At 37.8% G+C, this 19,276-nt stretch overlaps 1 protein-coding gene across 2 annotated transcripts; it reads right to left on the bottom strand.

Moving 5' to 3' along the window:
- Positions 1-5,343: 5,343 nt before the first annotated feature.
- Positions 5,344-13,138, bottom strand: LOC122069587 (probable magnesium transporter NIPA6). 2 transcript variants are annotated; one of them, XM_042633637.1, is made up of 9 exons: positions 12,695-13,138; positions 12,533-12,589; positions 12,339-12,429; positions 12,089-12,249; positions 11,870-11,997; positions 11,344-11,481; positions 7,574-7,666; positions 7,345-7,462; positions 5,344-6,017 (listed from the first exon to the last, which is right to left on the bottom strand). In XM_042633637.1, exons 1-9 carry the CDS (start codon positions 12,849-12,851, stop codon positions 5,893-5,895), a joined length of 1,068 nt encoding a protein of 355 aa, XP_042489571.1. In that variant the 5' UTR covers positions 12,852-13,138; the 3' UTR covers positions 5,344-5,892. The 2 variants fall into 2 exon arrangements, with proteins under 2 accessions (XP_042489571.1, XP_042489572.1); XM_042633638.1 differs by having other exon boundaries at positions 12,339-12,448; positions 12,553-12,589; positions 12,695-12,765.
- Between the last annotated feature and the right edge of the window lie 6,138 nt (positions 13,139-19,276).

The raw sequence follows: 19,276 nt of genomic DNA, 5'->3' as shown, positions 1-19,276 counted from the left end.
CCCGACAGTCGGGTTTTCTACTAAAAATCCCACTTTTTGAGAAAATATTCTATTTACCAGAAAATATCTTCTCCACTTTCAAAAGCAAGAAAATATCTTATCCACTTTCACAAGCAAGAGAAAATTTTCACCATTTTCAAAAATGTCACATCACACTTTATGTCATGTTATTGGTCTTTACCCACTGAGTAAAAATTAGGTGTCATCACCTCATTGATTAAAATTCTCCCGACAGTCAGGTTTTCTGTTAAAAATCTCACTTTTTGAGAAGATATTTTATTTGTCAGAAAAGACCTTGTCCACTTTTACAAGCAAGAAAACATCTTCATCATTTTCAAAAATGTTACATCACACTTTATGTCATGACGCATCACACTTTATGTCATGTTATTGGTCTTTATCCACTGGGTAAAAATTAGGTGTCATCATCTCATTGATTAAAATTCTCTCGACAGTCGGGTTTTTTACTAAAAATTTTACTTTTTGAGAAAATATTTTATTTGTCAGAAAAGATCTTGTACACTTTCACAAGCAAGAACCTATCTTCATCATTTTTAAAAATATCACATCACACTTTATGTCATGTCACTAGTCTTTACTCGCTGGGTAAAAATTAGGTGTCATCACCTCATTGATTTCAAAAAACTATAAATGTCCCACCTTTTGACTTGTAAAAAGAGACAAAAGGCTCTCTTAAGAGTAACCCCTTTTTGGTAGGAGCTCTTCCCTCTTTCCTCTTCCTTCCCTTCCCCTTTGAGCTTCTTCGGGCCTTTGAAGTGATCTTCGTAAAGATCTGAAGTTTTGCTCGGATCTTCGAAGTGTATTTCGGGGTTTTGAAGAACTTCAATCCCAATTTTAGTTCGATCCATTTTTTTCCAAAAATGAAAAGTTTTTAGTTTTCCCCTTTGAGTGCTTTTGATTTTTTGCCAAAAAAGAAAAGTTTCAAGCTAAAGCCCTGTCCGAGTGCCACCTCAGCCTAGCCTTCCATAATCCATCCCCAACGAAAGCTCTACCCAAGTGCCCCTAAAATATTTTTCAAAAGTAGCAACTTCCAGCGGAAGCTCTGCTCGAGTGCCCCTGGAATTTTTACCAAAAATAGCCAGCCCAACGGAAGCTCTACCCGAGTGCCCCTGGAATCTTTTCAAAAGTAGTTCATCCTTAGCAGAAGTTCTGTCGGAATCAACAGTCAACAAACAAGCCAATCCTAAGTCGGACCTCTGTTCGCAGATAACCACAGTCAACATCTCCTAAAATCGAAAGTTGGAGTTTAAGACCATCTTCCCCCGAGCCAGGAGAATCTATGAGAAAAATCAGCATCAACCAGGGGCCCCACCCCTCTTTGACCCGAAACAGGGGTCAAATTCATGTATAATCTCTCTCCTCATTTAAGCATAATGTAGATATCTAATTAACCTTGATTTAGTGTACATAAATAATTATTTTTATTTAATGTAAATATATTTGATAATATAGCCATGCATGCAAAATAAGAATAAATTATGGAAAATGTTCGTTCTTAAGCATCTCGTAGGAAGACCGGTTGAACCGGATAGAGTGGGTGCCTAACACATTTCCAACTCTATAACCTCACTCTTACCCTAAATCTCTGGACTAGACCAATTTTCGGGCCCTTTTTTCAAGAATCGGGCCCACCCCCCGGGTCCTTAGCCTATAACCCTAGGTGACGGCTCCACACCCTTTTCTGTATGATCTCAATCCCCTGTATTAGACCATCATCAAACCCCATCTTTATGACGAACCTGGTACACCTGCGAAAAAGGCCTCCATGTATTTTTAAGTGGTGATATTGTGGTGCGAGGGCCGCAGAAGCTGAATCCCAGAGACCTTCCTCCTGACGTGGATATCTCTAATCTGAGGCATGCTACCCTCACAATTAGGGCTAGGCTGGGTTAGTCTAAGCCCGACAGGGTTGGGCCTAGGCTGAGATATCCCAGCCCAGCCTAAGGCTGGGTTGAGCTTGGGTTGAGTTAAGAGACCTTAGGGTTGGGTTGGGGTTTTAGAATACCCAGCCCATTGACACCCCTATCTAGGATGATCTGGGAACCTCCAACTTGACCTCTCAAGGTGAACTTAGCTCTTCATGTGTTCACTGACAAGTACAGTACTCACACCTTCTCTTCCATTATCTTCTTGTTCTTCAAAACATCAACCAATCCTTACTTTCTCTCATCTCTTCTCCTTTTTCCTCTCTTGGTTGGGTAGAGGGTGAAATTTGTGAAAAACAACAATTTGAATGAACCCATTTGGTCTTATGGTTAGGGAGATATGACCATTTAAAATTGGAGTAATGAGAAAGCTCCATTTAGAATCTTCATAAGGGCTTAGAAGTTTGTGCTGGCGGCCCAAGCAACGGCGGCTTAATCTAAGTCGTAGCTCTGGTACAAAAAAAGCCTTGACCTTTGGATTGTATAACAGATATTCAACTATAGCTATAGATTTGGAATCTTGATGACATAAGCATAATGCAGGCATGACATAGGGGTTCACGCACACTGACGCAATCGATCATCCCTACATCAGCACCCTTTTGCTGTCAATTTTTGATTGGTTGTTTTTTACGGAATTTAAGGAGGGTTCTCTCCCACTCACCAAAAGGTGAGATATGTATGAACCTTTGGATTGGTCTCTTGATTAATTAGATCCACATGATCTGAGAGATTAGAATCCAAAGCACTTCTGTGATGCACGTGCTACACACGCTAACCCACCAATTTCTCTTAACCAAATAAAGCTCCTCCTCTTCTAATATTTGCATAAAAGCCCTTTCTTTTTTCAAGTTATTCTAAAAATCCCTCCACTCACAGAGAGCAAATTGGCTTTTTCCGTTTTGAAACTTCAAACCGACTTTACAGAAACACAAGTAACTTTTTCATATAGTTTATGATCAAGATGAAACGAAAAGTGTTGGAACCATAAATCGAAGCTCTACAACTTTCTAAAAAATCGATCATTAGACTCAATCATGCAAAAAGATTATAATGCCCATAAACCTTTCAGATGCCACAACTTTCTCATACAAAATCGAAACACAATGAAAACAATTGCGTTGGAAATATTGGATTTTTCTTTCAAGGTTACATGAAGGGCATTTCTTCAAAAAAAATCATCCCGAAAACCTCTATGTTTAATCCCCATGACTGTGAAAAAGAATGGATCTTGGATTTGGAATAGCATTGCGTCTATTCTTACCCTCCTTCAAAAAATGGTTCGATTAAGCTTGGGTTCCTGTTAAATCCTCTTTTTCTAGCTTGATCCATGGATTCTGACCATCCCTGATTATCGGATAACTCTGATTCCCCCTTCACCATGTCTAATTTGTATCATATATTGATATTGTGGTGGTTAACAATGATTTGAACTTGAATTCCACGAACAATCTTATTCTGCCCAATATCATCAGTGAGATCATCAAAATCCCAATCTCTATCCAACCTGAAGCCTAGTGGTGCACCATCTCGAAAGATGGTAGTTTCTCTACCCACATCGTGGCAAATTTCCTATCTACCACTCCTTCTCAGCAGTCAAGAGGTAATGGAAATACTTTTAGTTCTCTCCCTTCTAATTGGTGGAATTTTTTATGGAAACTTCGTATGCACCCAAAATTCAAAAATTTTCTTTGGCGATTTCTATTAAATGGGATCTCAATAAGGGAGATCTTGGGAAAATGGCTAACTATTGGTAAACATACTTGTTTTGTGGTAAAGATACCAAATCAATCTCTCAATTTTTCTTTTTTTGTGACTTTGTTGACAAATTTTGGGTTGCTGGCCCTCTTGGTCTACGACCCAAATGCCTTCATTTGTGTTCCATCATTGATGTGATCAAGCATCTATTCCTCCATGCTAAAATTTCAAAATCGGATCGCAATCGGTGTTAGAGCATAGTATCAATAACAATTTGTTTCTCTAAGGATGCATAGAAACAATATTTTTGCCAAAAAAACTGAACCCAACTTTGAATCTATTCTGCACAATATAAATCATTGGATTTCTGATTTAAAACTGCTTCAATATACTAACTCTGATGCTTTTGTCTACTTAATTACAAATGCTCTAGAAGACATCTTAGGAAGATACTTACCTCTTCCTTTTTTGAATTATCACCTCATAGTTTGTGTAGGTGTTAATAACTTTTTAGAAATAAAATCAAGTTGGGCTTTTGGTATTCTTTTTAAGGAAAAATCCAGGTAATCAAAATGGGAAGTTCAATAACTACAACTCCAGTGGAGATAGAAGCTTTTGCATCCTACAAGGTCTAAGATTGGCAGCTAACAAGGGTTGGACTACCAGTCAAGCTTGGTTCTCATCCAGGAGCTTACTTCAACTTATTCCACAGTCTTCTAACAGCACTTGGCCACTTCTCTCATTTTCTATGCTTTGGGAAAGATACTCTAATTTCAGCCTGATTCCATAAGTGTATAAATGCAAAGACTCTAATCCTGCTATGATGTGTTTATGGGAACTCGCTAACAGTGCTAGTTTAGGAATTTTACATTTCTTTTGTGATTATAATGTAATGATGAATCATTTTCCTTAATAGTTAATTTTTTTCTCATTTAAAAAAACAAAAACAAAACAAAAAAAAAACAAAAACAAAAACAAAAACAAAAACAAAAAACAAAACAAAACAAAAACAGAAAAAAACAAAAACAAAACGACAACAACATATGGCAGGCAATTAGACATGGAATACAGACAACTTTTGTAGTTTTTGGCAAACTTTGTTTACTTTATCTCTTCAAATAACACTAGTTAAATATATATATATATATATATATATATATTCAAGTGACCATGTGATTGGACTCTTGAGTCATGATTATACTGCCACCCCTTATTGACGAGGTCAAAGCTACCATTCCCTTCAACCATCCAATGTTACCAATCCCATAGTCAAGGACTCCTCCCTTACCGTGGTCGACGTAACCAAATGCCACTTGAATGGTTATTTACAACCATATTTGGGGCTCCTTCAGCAGCAACATTACACTTCCTACTACAGATTACATTAATTCCACAGGCTGGAAACATCAAACAGAAAAGGAAAGAAGGGTATTAATCAAACTTTGGTTCATCAATTGCACCAGTTCTAGCGCATCAATCTGTTGAAGGTAAAATAGAAAGCCAGCAATGGATCATCCAATGAAATTGACGAACAATTCTTCCTAGGCAGTAGATAAGAAATTAACACAAGAATAAGGAAAAATCAGAATGAAATGCCTGACCATCCAACCAAAGATGTAACTCTCGCATTTTCTGATCAGTAGTAAATTAGACAGTCAAGAATGAATTGATAAACGGAGCAAGAATTGACACATCAAAATTGAGTAACGTTATGAAATGATTGCAGTTTCAGGTTTATTGACAACGAAAAAAATTATCATTCTACTTTCCACTCAAAACTACATCTTATCATCCCGTGGTAGAGACCTCATTCAGAAATGCACAATCATTCTTTTCGTCTCACACTATAAAGGCAGGGATTAGATCATTACCCAAACCAGTAACTGGACTCATACAACAAAAGAATCAAATGATGTCATGTGCAAGATCAAAGGAAAGTGAAGGCCATCCCCAAAAAATACAGCTAAGTTTGCTACCTGTGCTGCAAAAGATAACCTGCTGTCAGTTGCACAGCTGGTTGGATTCCAGATTGCAGAAAAATGACCACATAAACTTGCCTTGCAAGTATACAAAGACCCCGTAGCTGCAACCATAGAGTTGCTGAGTGGATGAAGAAATCAGATTTGAACTGCCAGTTTCATCTCCCAATATATACAATGATACCATAGGCTTTCAGCAACTACTTCTGTGCTTGCAAGAGCCACCAGCAAGTTGTATTCGATGAAATTGGAAGCTCCCTGAAATTCATCTAAGTGAAATAGTCTTGTCGAAAAATGGTAACAAAATCTGGGGTCAGCTCATCATCATCCTTATGCTTTGATAATTCCCCATAGACTTGCCATGACATTTTTGGTGAAAGTGGTGCATATAAATCTGCAGGTGTCACAATTCAGATATCAAACCATACTTTAGTGTTAGTGTAATAAATAAAAGACTAGGATATATGTAGGTTTCCATCAGATTGTGGAACCGAGGAGTTAAAACTAGCCATTTAAAAAATTAAAAACCTAATTAGGCCTTTCAGAGGGATGAACATTTTTTTTTCTTTTTTGGGTGTGTGCATGTGTCTGTGTGGAGGGGGAAATTAGGGTAAACAAATTACTTACATCTACAACAACAACTCAGCCTTATCCCAACTAGGCTACATGGATCCTTGCCCTCCAATCAGCTGATCAGTTCTATTTGCCGTCATACATGATACAAAGTCTAAGTTATACATGTCTTTCCTCACCACTTCTCCTAAGGTTATTTTAGGTTTGTCCCTAGATCTTTTATTTCCTTCAATCTGAATCAAATCACTCCCCCGTATTGGAGCATTCATAGGCCTCCGTTGAACATGGTTATGCCACATCATATGACTTTCTCATAGCTTATCATGTATCGGAGCTACTCCCAAATCATATCTAGTATGATTATTCCTTACTTTGTCCTTCCTAGTTTAACCACGCATCCATCTCAACATCCTCATGTCCACTACACTGAGTTTATCTAGTATCTACATGATGCTTCTTAACTGCCCAATTTTCTGCACCATAGATCATAGCCAGTCATATAGTTGTCCTATAAAATTACTTGTCATCCATATTGAACAAAACAACCCTACAACAAATGGATTTTGAGAAAATACAATCAACTGTAAGTGGATCAACTCCTCAACATAATCATCATTTTAATCTCAACTCCTAAACTTTAAGCTTACACATCAGCAACTGCAAAAACTTCCTTCGAGCTCATAAGACATCCTTCTAAGTGGAATACAAACATTTAGAATATAACAACATTATCCCATTATATAAATATTGTTCAAGAGATGGAACTTCCGACTTCATCTACATAGTCGTCATAGCGCCAAGGCAAGCTATGGTGGTGACCAGCCACCTAGATGCCTTGGTGAGGCAAAGGCATCCATGGATAATGCCATATGTTATGTCCAAGGCCATATTAGTTCAATTATAGAAACTTGCAAATCATCAGGTTTTGAGTCTGGCCACCTCAAGGGTTGCAGAGACAACACCTTAGCAACTATGTTCATGGAAATGCAAAGATTTCCATCTCCCTTCCCCATGATTAACACAAATGCATCTTTGATGAGATCTCTAAGATATAGTCACACACATGCATTTGCAGTTATTACATACATCCATATAAAGCTTCTGCCCTTTTGCAAGGTGTGCTTGCTGATAGGCATGATTATACATACCTGTAATAGGGGTTGGATCCAGATCTTCGGTACTGCGCAATATAGAGGTCCCAGATAGCACAGTGACAAGTCCACAGAGTTCTGATAGTATACTGCTTGCACTCTGACCAGACCAATCCTACAAAAACAAACAAACAACCTAAATAAAGGGTGGGAGAGGCTGCAGAGGTGAGTGAGAATGTGCATGTGTGTGCGGTGTATATGCATTTTCCAGAATGTAAATCCATACCTTAAACATTATGACACTTGCAAAAATTGTGAGAGAAGTGAACATAGCATAATATATAGGGGAAACAACTGCGGTGTTGAAAGTATCCAATGCCTGCAAACATCCAGACTTGATTGTTAACGGCATAATATTTCATATCCTCTGGATTATGGTTCAAGCAAGTGCAAAATCAAATTGATAGGACAATGTCCGATTGCAATCAGACTATGCACAAGACAATCAACTTAAGAATGACCAAGATGCCAAATTGAGTCAGTAACCTGCAAAACAATCAACTGCTGACCAACATTACTGAATATTACCTAACAGATTTCTATTTCAACACAGAATATGGCCCAGGACAAAGTGTAAGAGTGAATGCCTTCTATATTAAATGTGGCTTTAGAGTGTAGCAGCAGACCAGGATTCATGTAGGTGGTCCCAACAGCTGCAATTAGGGTTTTTTTCTTTATCCAATCGATTTAGGTTTCCTATACAAAAAGATGAACATTGGCCATTGATATGTCGATGAAAATTAATTTTACATTATGTTTGGGAGTATTTAAAGGCAAATTCTCAAGATTATATATGCTTTGGAGTTTTTGAAGATGAAATAAGGGTTCGTTTAGGAATACTGAAAGAAGGGAAGAAGCTAGGTATAAAGGATCAGGAATGAGAAACTTGGATAGAGAAGAGGGTACACCTAGGACTGAGGGAGTTAAGAAGATTGGGGACTAGTGAAAATTATGGAGGGAAGGCGGGCAGGTAAGAATAAATAAATTCCAGTGTAGGTAGGAGTAGATAGAAGGGTTGTGACATAGAGATGCTAAGAGAATGGAAAGTAGCAATGATTTCCTTTCAGACCAAGCTGGCAAGCTTGAGGTACTTGGCAGAAGATTAATCGGAGAAACATCAAGTTGTAGAACTCCAGATTGAGTGCACCTGCCATCATTAGGAGCAGCAAGGGGAGATCAAGTGGCACATGCTTTCAACTCAGTGACAAACTTGAATTCAATTAGTGGAATTTTTTCAGTTTCTGTAATGTTCAGAACTTTTGGTAGAATGAATAGACTAATTTAAATTAGATGAGGCTCCCACTGAGTTCCATGTCATAGAATCGATTCATTGATTACTGAAGGACCAAGGAAAAAAGAAAGTGGTAGGAAGGTGTCTAGTCATATGAGACAATTTGCAGACTCTGTAAATGAGTAGCCAAACTTTCCTCTTTTGTGTGCCAAAAGATAATTTTTCAAAAATAAGTGAATCCAGCACTAATTAAAGTGAGAAATTTTAAAATTCTAATCTGAGTGGGAACTCTAACCAAACGCTGCTCAAACGGCTCTCAACATTCTGTCTGGTCACTTTGCCTTCACTATTTAACTTTATATGCATCAATAAAGTGGAACTCTGCAGTCAGATTTGAAAATAAATGGTTTGACATATGAAATTTTGGGTCCAAAATTGAGGAGTGGTGAAACGAAATAGAAAAAGAAGCAGAGGATGAGTTGGGTTTATGCGAAAAAGCCCAAATGGTCGAAAAGTAGGCCTACGAGGTGCCATTAGGAGACAGGAAATCTAGAAATATCAAGGAAGTTAGACATTTGCTTACAGTATAAAAGAGTAAAATGACAGAGATGACATCAGTAAGGGATCGAGTAAGGAAGAGATAGGCTTGAAGGAGGACTACTTGAAGGCTTCCAAGATTGAGGAGATCTATTGGCATCAACAATATCAGGCATTGTGTCTAAATGAGGTTTACACGAATACAAGGTGCTTTCAAAAGATTGCAAGAACTAGAAGAATCAATCACATCAGCAAGCTAATAGTCAATCGCTAAACCTTAGAGAAGGAAAAAGATTCCAGGGAGGCAATGAAAAGCTACTATAACTGTCTGTACACACTAAAAGCTCTTCATATAGGCCTAATTTGGACAACATCTTCTAAACTAAATATCAGAACAGAGTAGACAACTGGATAAGCTATTCAAGGAGGAAAACATTACAGAAGCAATTAAATCCATTATGGGGGATAACACCTAAGCGAAAACAGGTTAAAGATGGAATCCTATGAAAAGATATCGGCACGTAGTTATGAGTAAGTGATGAACACTTTGAACCTTTTTCATGAGTAGGTGGACTTGGATAGTATTGCTAACTACTATCTAACTATACACAAGAAAGACAGCTGTGAAATTAGGGATTTCACCCTAGTACACAGAGTTGTAGGCTTGTAGCTTATACAAATTATGTAATAAGTGCTGAAAAGATTATCAAAGGGAGTTCAATCTTATATCACGCAAGTAAGGTGCACAAATCAGGGTAGACAAAGCGTGGATAGGATGTCGGTACCAAACATGTTCATCAATGACGAACGCCTATAAAATACATCCCTGGGGAGGTATTGAGAAAGCATAGAGACACCTCAATATTGGTGATCTACTGCAAAAACTAGCAGATGTCTCCATTAAAAATTTGCTTATACTCATGACTGAAATGCATATGGGATTCCAGAAAGTACTTTTGTTTCTTTTGGCATGAACCTCTACAGAGATCTGTGGCCCGAGTTAGAAGGCCTATATGCAGCTCTTGTGACTTGCAGCGAGAATCACAGGCTCACAGGGATGGATCTCCACAACTCCCACAGATTAGAAGAACTCTCAAGACAAGAAACTAAGTGGTTCTTCCTGCTATTTCTCCCTCAAATCTTTTTCTTGTTGTAAGCCATAACTGCAACCAGATTCTTAAAACTGACTACGCCAAAAAGTTTGAGATGTCATCCTTCAGAAACTGGGATTCCATAAAAATTGGACTACATATAGATGCAAAAACCTATAGAAACCAAATTCAGTCATTTTACTCACTTCTTCTTCCAACAGAGCCAACACATTATTTATCTGATTTTCCCCTAATCACAGAGTCTCTTAGCTTCAGTGAACTTCATTCAACTTCAACTGAAAGTCTGAAACCATATATTTTCAATACAAAAATCCAGTAAAAATATTTCAACCCTTCTACCAAAGTTCATGTTACAATAGTAGGGATGTTAGTGTTCCAGATATTCCAGCCAATTACTTTTCAATGTTGAGCTTCTCAATAATATTTGGGTAAAAAGAAAATAAAAATATAAAATATTGAGGTTCTTACATCATTATAGATGGTTATCTTCCCCATTTCAGTCAGACTGTTCGGCATGTGGGTCACTCCTCATACATCATACACCCAATATCTATTGAACTTTTCCCCTTGTATTTCATCCATTAAAACCAAATTGTCCAATGTTGACTTTTAAACCATTCTTCAAAGATTTATATCACCATCCAGAAATCCAGGGCTTAAACTACTAGATGAGTAGATGATGTTGTGGACATTGCCACAAGATTTGAAATTCAGAACACCCACTAAATTTAGCCACATGGCAGATATCATGCATGTAAGATGCGTATGTTATGGTAGGGTCCCCATCATTTTAACCATATGCTTATGTTGGCCAAAACACAGAAGATACTTAACTATCAAAAACATTTTTCTTTTTCCAACTACATCCAATTGACCATATGAATGACATTCCAGTCAGTTAGCAAAAAGTTGCAACATTACTTATTCATAAGTTTCAGTCCAAAATATTTAATCCCATTTAGTTTTTCCCATGCTAGCAGAATAATGTATATCAGGTTTCTTTTAACATAAAATTCTTCAACCAATTTGAACAGAATTTTCAAAGATATTTTCATAAACAACGATGCCATACAATTATAAACACTAAATGCAACAAGTCTAAGAGGACGTACTAACCATGTTTAGATATTTTATCTGAGTAATGAGACATGTTACTGCAACCGTTGCAAATATCCATGTCTGGAAATATGCAAGCTGGTTATTACCCTCCAATGTGAGTTTTATTGCAATGCCTAAAGCTTTTATACTCATCACCTGCAAAAGAAAAAATTTCCTAACTGTAAATATGGGGTCCATGAAAGAACCTAAACAATCAGAATTGGAGATTTGAAGCACATCAACTGAAGCCTTAGGCATTATGAACACTTTTTAATTTAAAAAATAAATAAATAGCAGAGAGAGACACATGATCACAACTGAAAACTTCAATAAGACATGTTTTACATACAAACCGTGTAATAGTCAGGAATAAGCATACAGGTTCATGGCTTCATGGTAAGTTAGTGGGGAGGAAGAGGGAAGAGGTTTCATGCCGGATTGTCCATTGTGAACATAAATAAAATTGTACACATATTTAACTATAAGTCTGAGATTCATATTGTATTATTGTGATTCCTCCAGGCAAAAGACTGTAACAACTTACTGTCAAAGACCCAACTATGGAGCATGTGCCAATGTAAACCAATATGTTACTCTGCCCATAGCGTGGGGCGCAATACAATGTCAGCACTAGCACAACAGCGATTGCTGATGCTGTATACAAAAGAAATGCTGCACAAAACATATCAAACCAATCAAGGGAAAAGCTAGAAACAATAGAAGATTAGTTAGAGTACAAGGATAAGAAATTTATCAAACATACAAGGTTGGGTTGCTAAAACCCAGATTTCTTCTACCGAAGTCAGAGTGATCTCATCAGGTGCGTGAAGAACAATCACTGTGGACCCCACTATGCAAAGAACACACCCCAGAATCCCCATCTTCGTCAGCTTCTCCTCCAGTAAGAAATGTGCAAGAACAGCACTAACCACAAAAGCGAATCATATCAGATTCACTTATTGAGTTTTTCAAATTTTACTAAAAATCAAAAACCAAGAAAGATTCAAGCTTACCTAACAATAATACTCAACGCCCCAAGAGGTGCAACAAGAACAGCAGGAGCAAAAATGTAAGCTATAAAGTTGGCGAATTCTCCAACAACCACTGCCACAATTTTTCCAATCTATACCAATTCAACATTTAATTCACCAACAATTTAAAAGAAATTTACATATCTAAAAGCTTCAATTCAATTTTCCAAACTTACTAGCAACCATTCCCACCCACCATAGCGGCTCTGACAGGTAACCGTATCCACCAACACCTTAAAACCAAGAAAACCCACCAATCACTAAAACCACAAAGAAAACGAAAAATAAAGATTAGAATAACCATTTGCAGACAATTCAAAGCAATGTATTCCACTCACTGGCACGAGGGCCCGAAGCACCGGCTCGCTTCAAACCCAGCTTCTTGATACTGAAGCTCGATCCAATGAAAGCACTAGAGACGACCGCAAGAATAAACCCTTTTAGATTATCGGAGGAAAAAGTAGTTCCTACGTACGCCAACGACGACATTGCCATCGATCATTGGTTCTAAACCAATTGGAAATTTAACACTTCGAAGAGTTCAGGAACAGAGAACTCTGTCGAATCGATGCCAACAAGAGAATTGAAACCCTAGAATAGAGATTTTATTATAAAGATAGAGTGAAAAGAGCAGTAGCTCACAGTCTCAGGCGAGTCTCAGCTATTTTTCTTGGATCAATAGGAAGACAACAAGACAAGAAGTCAAGAAAGTCGTAGAATGAGGGAAAATGCAGCTTCGCTCATGAGTCTTTATACTCTCACCTGCCAGTTCACAAAAAGGTCACGGCCGTTGCGAGATATTAAAATAATTAATTCTCAGCCCAACGAGCTCGACTTGAGGCCCATACCTTTTGTTAGATTTTTCGCATGCTTGGTGGGTCGTCTCCCTTCTTCTCTTATAAATTTCTCCTTTCCCGCCAAAAAGGCTTCTTATATGGTTTTAGATATTGGTTTTGAATTGTTAGCAAAAACGCGTTTAAAACGATGGGGACCATCATACCATTGAGACTTATATTGATTCTTGAATCCTGATCAATCCCATGTCTTTGTAACAATTCGGACTAAGGGTAAGAAGCAGAAGAAAAAAAATTGAAAAAATCTAAGGCAAAACTATTGAATACTGGATGACCAATTCGGAAGGGTAAGAACAATCGGGTTGTAGATCTTCTAGAAAGAGTATTCCTTTCATTGTAAGAGAAAATGGACTTCTCTGTTAGTATGGAATGCAAGGTATCATAGATCACGACGTAATGCGTAGCATAGCAGATGTTGAAAGCTCTTATATTGTGAACTTAAACTATCATGCTACCATAATTTCATCACCATCTCTACAAAGGGTTTGGAGTTGATAAAACTAGAATTAGTAAAAACGGGAACAGCAGAAGAAAAAAAAAGGGTGGAAATGGATTGTACAGGTTTTAAATGGTGAAAAAATCCAAATGATACATCAAACAAACAGTCAAAAAAAGGAAAACGACCGGTAAGGGTTTTAAATGTATATATTTCAGAAAAAATGAAACAAAAAAGGATAATATTACTCAAATAAATTGAGGAATTAATACATAAATACTTGCATCTAATGCTAACAAAAACTATTTTATTCAACATTATTGGTTTGGGGTGCGTGCTTGGATTTTTTTTTTTTATTATTGAAACGAGAAATTATATTACTAAAACATTGCACTACATCACTATAGATTGATATTGTTTTTTGGCTAATGCCTCTTGAGCCAGAGTTTTAAGGGTATCCATATAGCTAATATTAGTAATTAAACGAAAGTTAGGGTAACTAGAGAGATGGTCTAATTCATTACATATTGCTACTAAAGTTATAGGCCAAAGGTTGAGTAACAGGTCCTGATTGCTTTGAAGTAGCCACCCAATTTCCTTTCCATCGCTCCACACTTGTTCTGTTTCTATCTGCCATGCTTGTGCCTTGATTAATCCTTGCATCAAGCCTATTGCCTCAACCTCACCATCTTTTCTTGTCATGTAAAAATTAGCTTCCATTAATAGGCATTTCTCATATGATATAAATCCTATTGCCCATGCAGATGTTTTTCCCTTTATGTCCTTTACACTGGTGATGATGATTGTATTTGTGTTATTGTGTGAGCTTGGTGTGATACTAGATTGCCTCCAATCAGATTGTGGTATTGTTTCAAGTTTTGTCATCCCAAAAGAGATCCAGCACTCAATCTTTTTTATTGTTTGATCCATATCAGGTTTGTTCCCGCTAAATTTGGTTTTGTTCCTATGTTCCCAAATAAAGTAAGTGGTGAACATAAAAATAGTGAAGAACCATACTCGGTCTTTTTTAGGTATTAGACCAAAGTTGAAACAGTACATTATCATGTTGTTCACATTTGTGGCTGGAGTGAGTTTCGGTTTGAAACCCAAAGGTCCGGCAGCCCAAACCCGTTTGGTGAATTCGCACTCAAATAAGACATGGGAAACGATCTCTCTACTGTTATCGCATCCCCCACAGGTCGGATCCAAATCCCGCCATTTGGATATTATATCCTTAGTAGGTAAACCATTGTTAATGATTCTCCATAAGAATAATTTAAATTTGGGGTGGATTTTGAATTTCCAGAAAAATCGCCACCATTTTGTGCATGGTCTGGTGCACATGCACCTATGTGGGTGGTTATTGGTATATGTCAGAGGGTTGCCATTCAAAAAAGTAGTGGCATGGTTTGTCCTAAAGGAGCCATCCTTTGTTAGAAGACACCTCCATTGATCCGATTGCTGAGTCAATGGGATCATGTTGATAATATCCGTAAAATGTGTTTGCAGTATCGAATTCAACAATTCCAAATTCCATTTCTTTTCGGATATGGTGTCACTAACAGTAGTAATACGAGGGTTTGTGACTTTGAAACCTGCCAAATCAAGAACTTGGTTGTCCTTCTTGATCCATAGATCGTCCCAAAAGTAGTTTTGATTCCATTTCCTATTTGTCTGATAACAACATTTTTCAGCCAATGAATAATCTTACAAATACCGTTCCAGCAATAAGATCCACGAGCTTTCAGAGTTTTTTGGTCAAAAATGGATCTGTTGTGAAAATACCTAGCCTTTAGAGACTTGGCCCAAATGTTGTTATCATTGGTTATTAGTCTCCACCCTAATTTGAGGAGAAGGGCTAGGTTGTGGGTTTCCGAGTCTCTTATTCCTAATCCACCTTTAGTCTTGGGTTGGCAGATGGTATTCCATCCAATAAGGTGGCATTTATTCTTTTTTATTTGATCTCCATTCCAGATATGTAGGTAAATGGAGTCGAGCTTCTTGCATATGGTCTTGGGAAGTGCGAAGTAGCTCATGATGTAAGAAGGTAATGATGCCAAGGTGGACTGTATTAGTACACCTCTTCCAGCAAAGGACAACATATTTGATTTCCATAGACTAAGCTTACCCCTGACTCTTTCTAATAGTCTAGAAAAAGATAAGGTTTTAGCCCTCTGGTGGAAGAGATTGGTCTCCAAGTAGATTGACTTGTTGTTCATTTCCTTAATCCCAATAATATTATTCAATTGTTTTTTGGTAGAGACATCAATGTTAGAGCTGAAAGCTAAGCCACTTTTTTCAAAATTGATGGTGAGTCCGGAAAGATCTAAGAATAAATCTAAAACATATTTGATGGTAGCCAATTCATCATGGGTGGTTCTACAAAATATAAAACTATCATCTGCAAAGAACAAATGAGTGATTTCAGGGGCATACCTGACAATTTTCATTCCTTTGAAGAGATTAAAATCCCTGTATGTAGCCAATAATCTGGATAGGGCTTCCATCACAATTATAAAAAGAAATGGGCTTAGAGGGCACCCTTGTCAGATTCCTCTAGAGGCAGAAAAATGATTGAAACCAGAACCATTTATTTTAATTGAAAAATATGTGGTACTAATGATATTTTAGATCATACCGCACCATTTTTCACTAAATCCCAGAAAGCAAAAAGTGGCAATGAGAAAACCCCACTCAACTTTATCATAGGCTTTTGCCATATCCAATTTTATGGTCACAAAACCTGTCTTGCCTTTTTTCTTTTTTAAGAAATCAAAAATTTTTTGAGCAAGAATGATATTATCAGAGATTTGTCTTTCAGGTACAAAGGCAGCTTGGTAGGGGGAGATAATTTGACTCAGATGTGGTTTTAGTCTTTGGCCAGCAATTTTGCAATGATCTTATAAGAAACATTACATAGGCTAATAGGTCTAAAGTTCCCTACTGATTGGGCATTGTCCTTTTTTGCAATCAAACATATGAGTGTGTGGTTTGAAAAGGGTGGCAACCTGGTGGAGTGGAAAAAATCTAACAAGAAGTTGTATATATCATCCCCTAAGAAGTCCCAACACTTTTGAAAAAATATGGCCTGAAATCCATCAGATCTCAGAGTTTTGAAAGGTCCGATGGAAAAGACAAAATTTTTTATTTCCATAGGTGTGGGTGGTGAGGTGATCAGGGGAATGATGTTTGCCTCCACAGGAGAAAATATGCATTCAATGAATGACAGGTCCAAAGGGTTAGAAGTGGTAAATAAATGTGAAAGAAATGTTGCAAATTTGGCATCTATATCCATCGAAGCAGTTAATTTTTCACCGCAATTATTAACAATAAAATTAATCTTCCTTTTGTGAAAGTTTACCTTGGTGACGAAATGATAGAATTTAGTATTTCTATCTCCATCCGTGATGTACAAGTGCCTTGACTTTTGGTGCCAGTATCTTTCCTCCACATCTAAGATCCAGCTTATCTTGCTATGGATCCAATCCATTTTGGAGAGAGTGTCAGGAGGCCCTTTTTTTTTTTTTTTGGTAAAAAGTGATCTATTGAGTGAAACAGCATGATGCCTCATTTACATGAAGAGTATAAAGCCAAGGAGTGGCATTTGGCCAAACTGTCTCAACACTCATGGACAGGGCCTGCCTTGCTAAGGAATGGGCTACAAAATTAGCCTCCCTAGGAATAAAGAGAAACTGACATACAGTGAATTGAGATGAAAGATATATAATATCTTGAACAATTGGTTGCAAATCAAAAGGCATGGCTTGGGAAGGATTGTTAATGAAACTGATAACATCACTGCAGTCTAATTCTATTAAAATATGAGTAAGGCTTTCTTGGAGAGATCGTTCAAGCCCTAGACGAATTGCCAATGCTTCACCTGTACCAACTGCACGAAAAGAAATTGGAGATGAGATCGCAAATGCCTGGCTTCCTGAAAAATGTCTTGCAATCACCCTAAGGCCCCTTTAATCGAAGACATGGTTGAAGGCCGCATCACAATTAACCTTGCACCTTCCCTGTTGAGGAGGGGTCCAGTGAGGAGGTGCCTGATTCAAGCCTTGAGAGTCTATGGAGGTGAGATTAGTCTTGAGACCACTAGCTTCCCAAAACTCAAGGAAGGCACGATATGTTGCATGGAAAACTTCAATCGGAGTCCAGACCTTCCTTTTAAAGAGCAGATCATTTCGAGCAATCCATAAAAACCAGCAAGTGAAGAAACACCAACTCAGAGTCTCCTCCCTCGCCTCTTATCTGAGAAGGATATTTGATCCCAATTTTGAAGCCACAAATAAATCTTTGGATTTTCATGAGCAGGGGCAGTAAAAGATCATGGGCCACCGAACCAAGCTGCTTTAGCAAAAGGGTAGCCAAGGAAGATGTGGTCATTTGTTTCCATGGGGTTTCCACAGCAGGGACAACCAAGATCGATTGGGATTTGGCAAGATTTGATTTTTGGCCAAGTTTTGCAGTGCCATATTTTCTTCCAAACCATTGTTGGAATAAGAGACCATTCCTTCAATCTCGAGTTTGAGGCTTGTTGAGCTTGGTGAGCATTCTTTTGATTTGTGAGAAGATGGTACGCCGACTTCACTGAGAAAATCCCTGTTTTTGCTCCTCTCCAAATCTGCTTGTCATTTCGTTGGGTAAGACTCAAGTTTATCTTAAGAATTTCTTTCTTATCAATCGGGTGACACCATTGATCAATGAGATGGACCTTCCAAACTCTGTTTTCTTGGTCAATCAACTCACAAACCTTGGTGATAGGGCATCCATGGGGGCATGGGAATTATATGCGAAAGTTCCCATGGGTAGGAATCCAATTATCTTCCCAAATTAGAACATTTTCTCCATTACCGATTTGCCATAGAAGCCCTTCAAAAGCATTTGCCTCCCTTCAATAATGCTATGCCAAGCCTAGGATGGTTGATTCCCCAATCTAACCTGCAAGAAATCTCTATTAGGGAAATAGAATGCCTTCAAGAATTTCGCCCAAGAGGAGTCTGGGTTGCACCAAAGCCGCCATGCAACTTTAGTTAATAAAGCTCTATTGTGAAGAAGGGGGTCGTACAAACCTAACCCACATTTTTCCTTGGACTGAGTGAGGCAAAACCAAGAGACCCAATAAATTTTTTGCTCATCTTCCTTCTGACCCCAGAAAAAATTACTCATTGATTTGATGACTTTATCGTGGTGAGAAACCGACAACTTGAAATGGGATCCAGCATAGCTTGACATTGAACTTACCACAGATTTCAACATTATCTCCCTTCCTACATGAGATAAAAAATCATTTTCCACCCTTTGATTCTATTGCATACCCTTTCATAGAGATAATGGAAAACTTGGCTCTTTGATACACCTATCTCTGAAGGAAGTACAAGGTACTCTATCAGGCCATCACAATAGGGGATTTTTAAAATACGAAAGAACCATCTTTTTATATGCTGAGGAGTATTTGGGCTGAAAGTAAGAGATGACTTGCTCAGATTCACCATTTGGCCACTGGCTTTGCAATAAGTTTCCATGCATTCCTTCAATTGACAAACTTCCCTCAAGTTCACTTTCGAGAAAAGTAAGCTATCATCCTCAAAGAGGAGGTGGGTGGTGCCCTGCACTCTATTTCTAGC

The sequence above is a fragment of the Macadamia integrifolia genome, unplaced genomic scaffold (genome assembly GCF_013358625.1).
Source record: "Macadamia integrifolia cultivar HAES 741 unplaced genomic scaffold, SCU_Mint_v3 scaffold662, whole genome shotgun sequence".
Classification (NCBI taxonomy): domain Eukaryota; kingdom Viridiplantae; phylum Streptophyta; class Magnoliopsida; order Proteales; family Proteaceae; genus Macadamia; species Macadamia integrifolia.
This window is presented reverse-complemented; position numbering and strand designations above follow the sequence as displayed.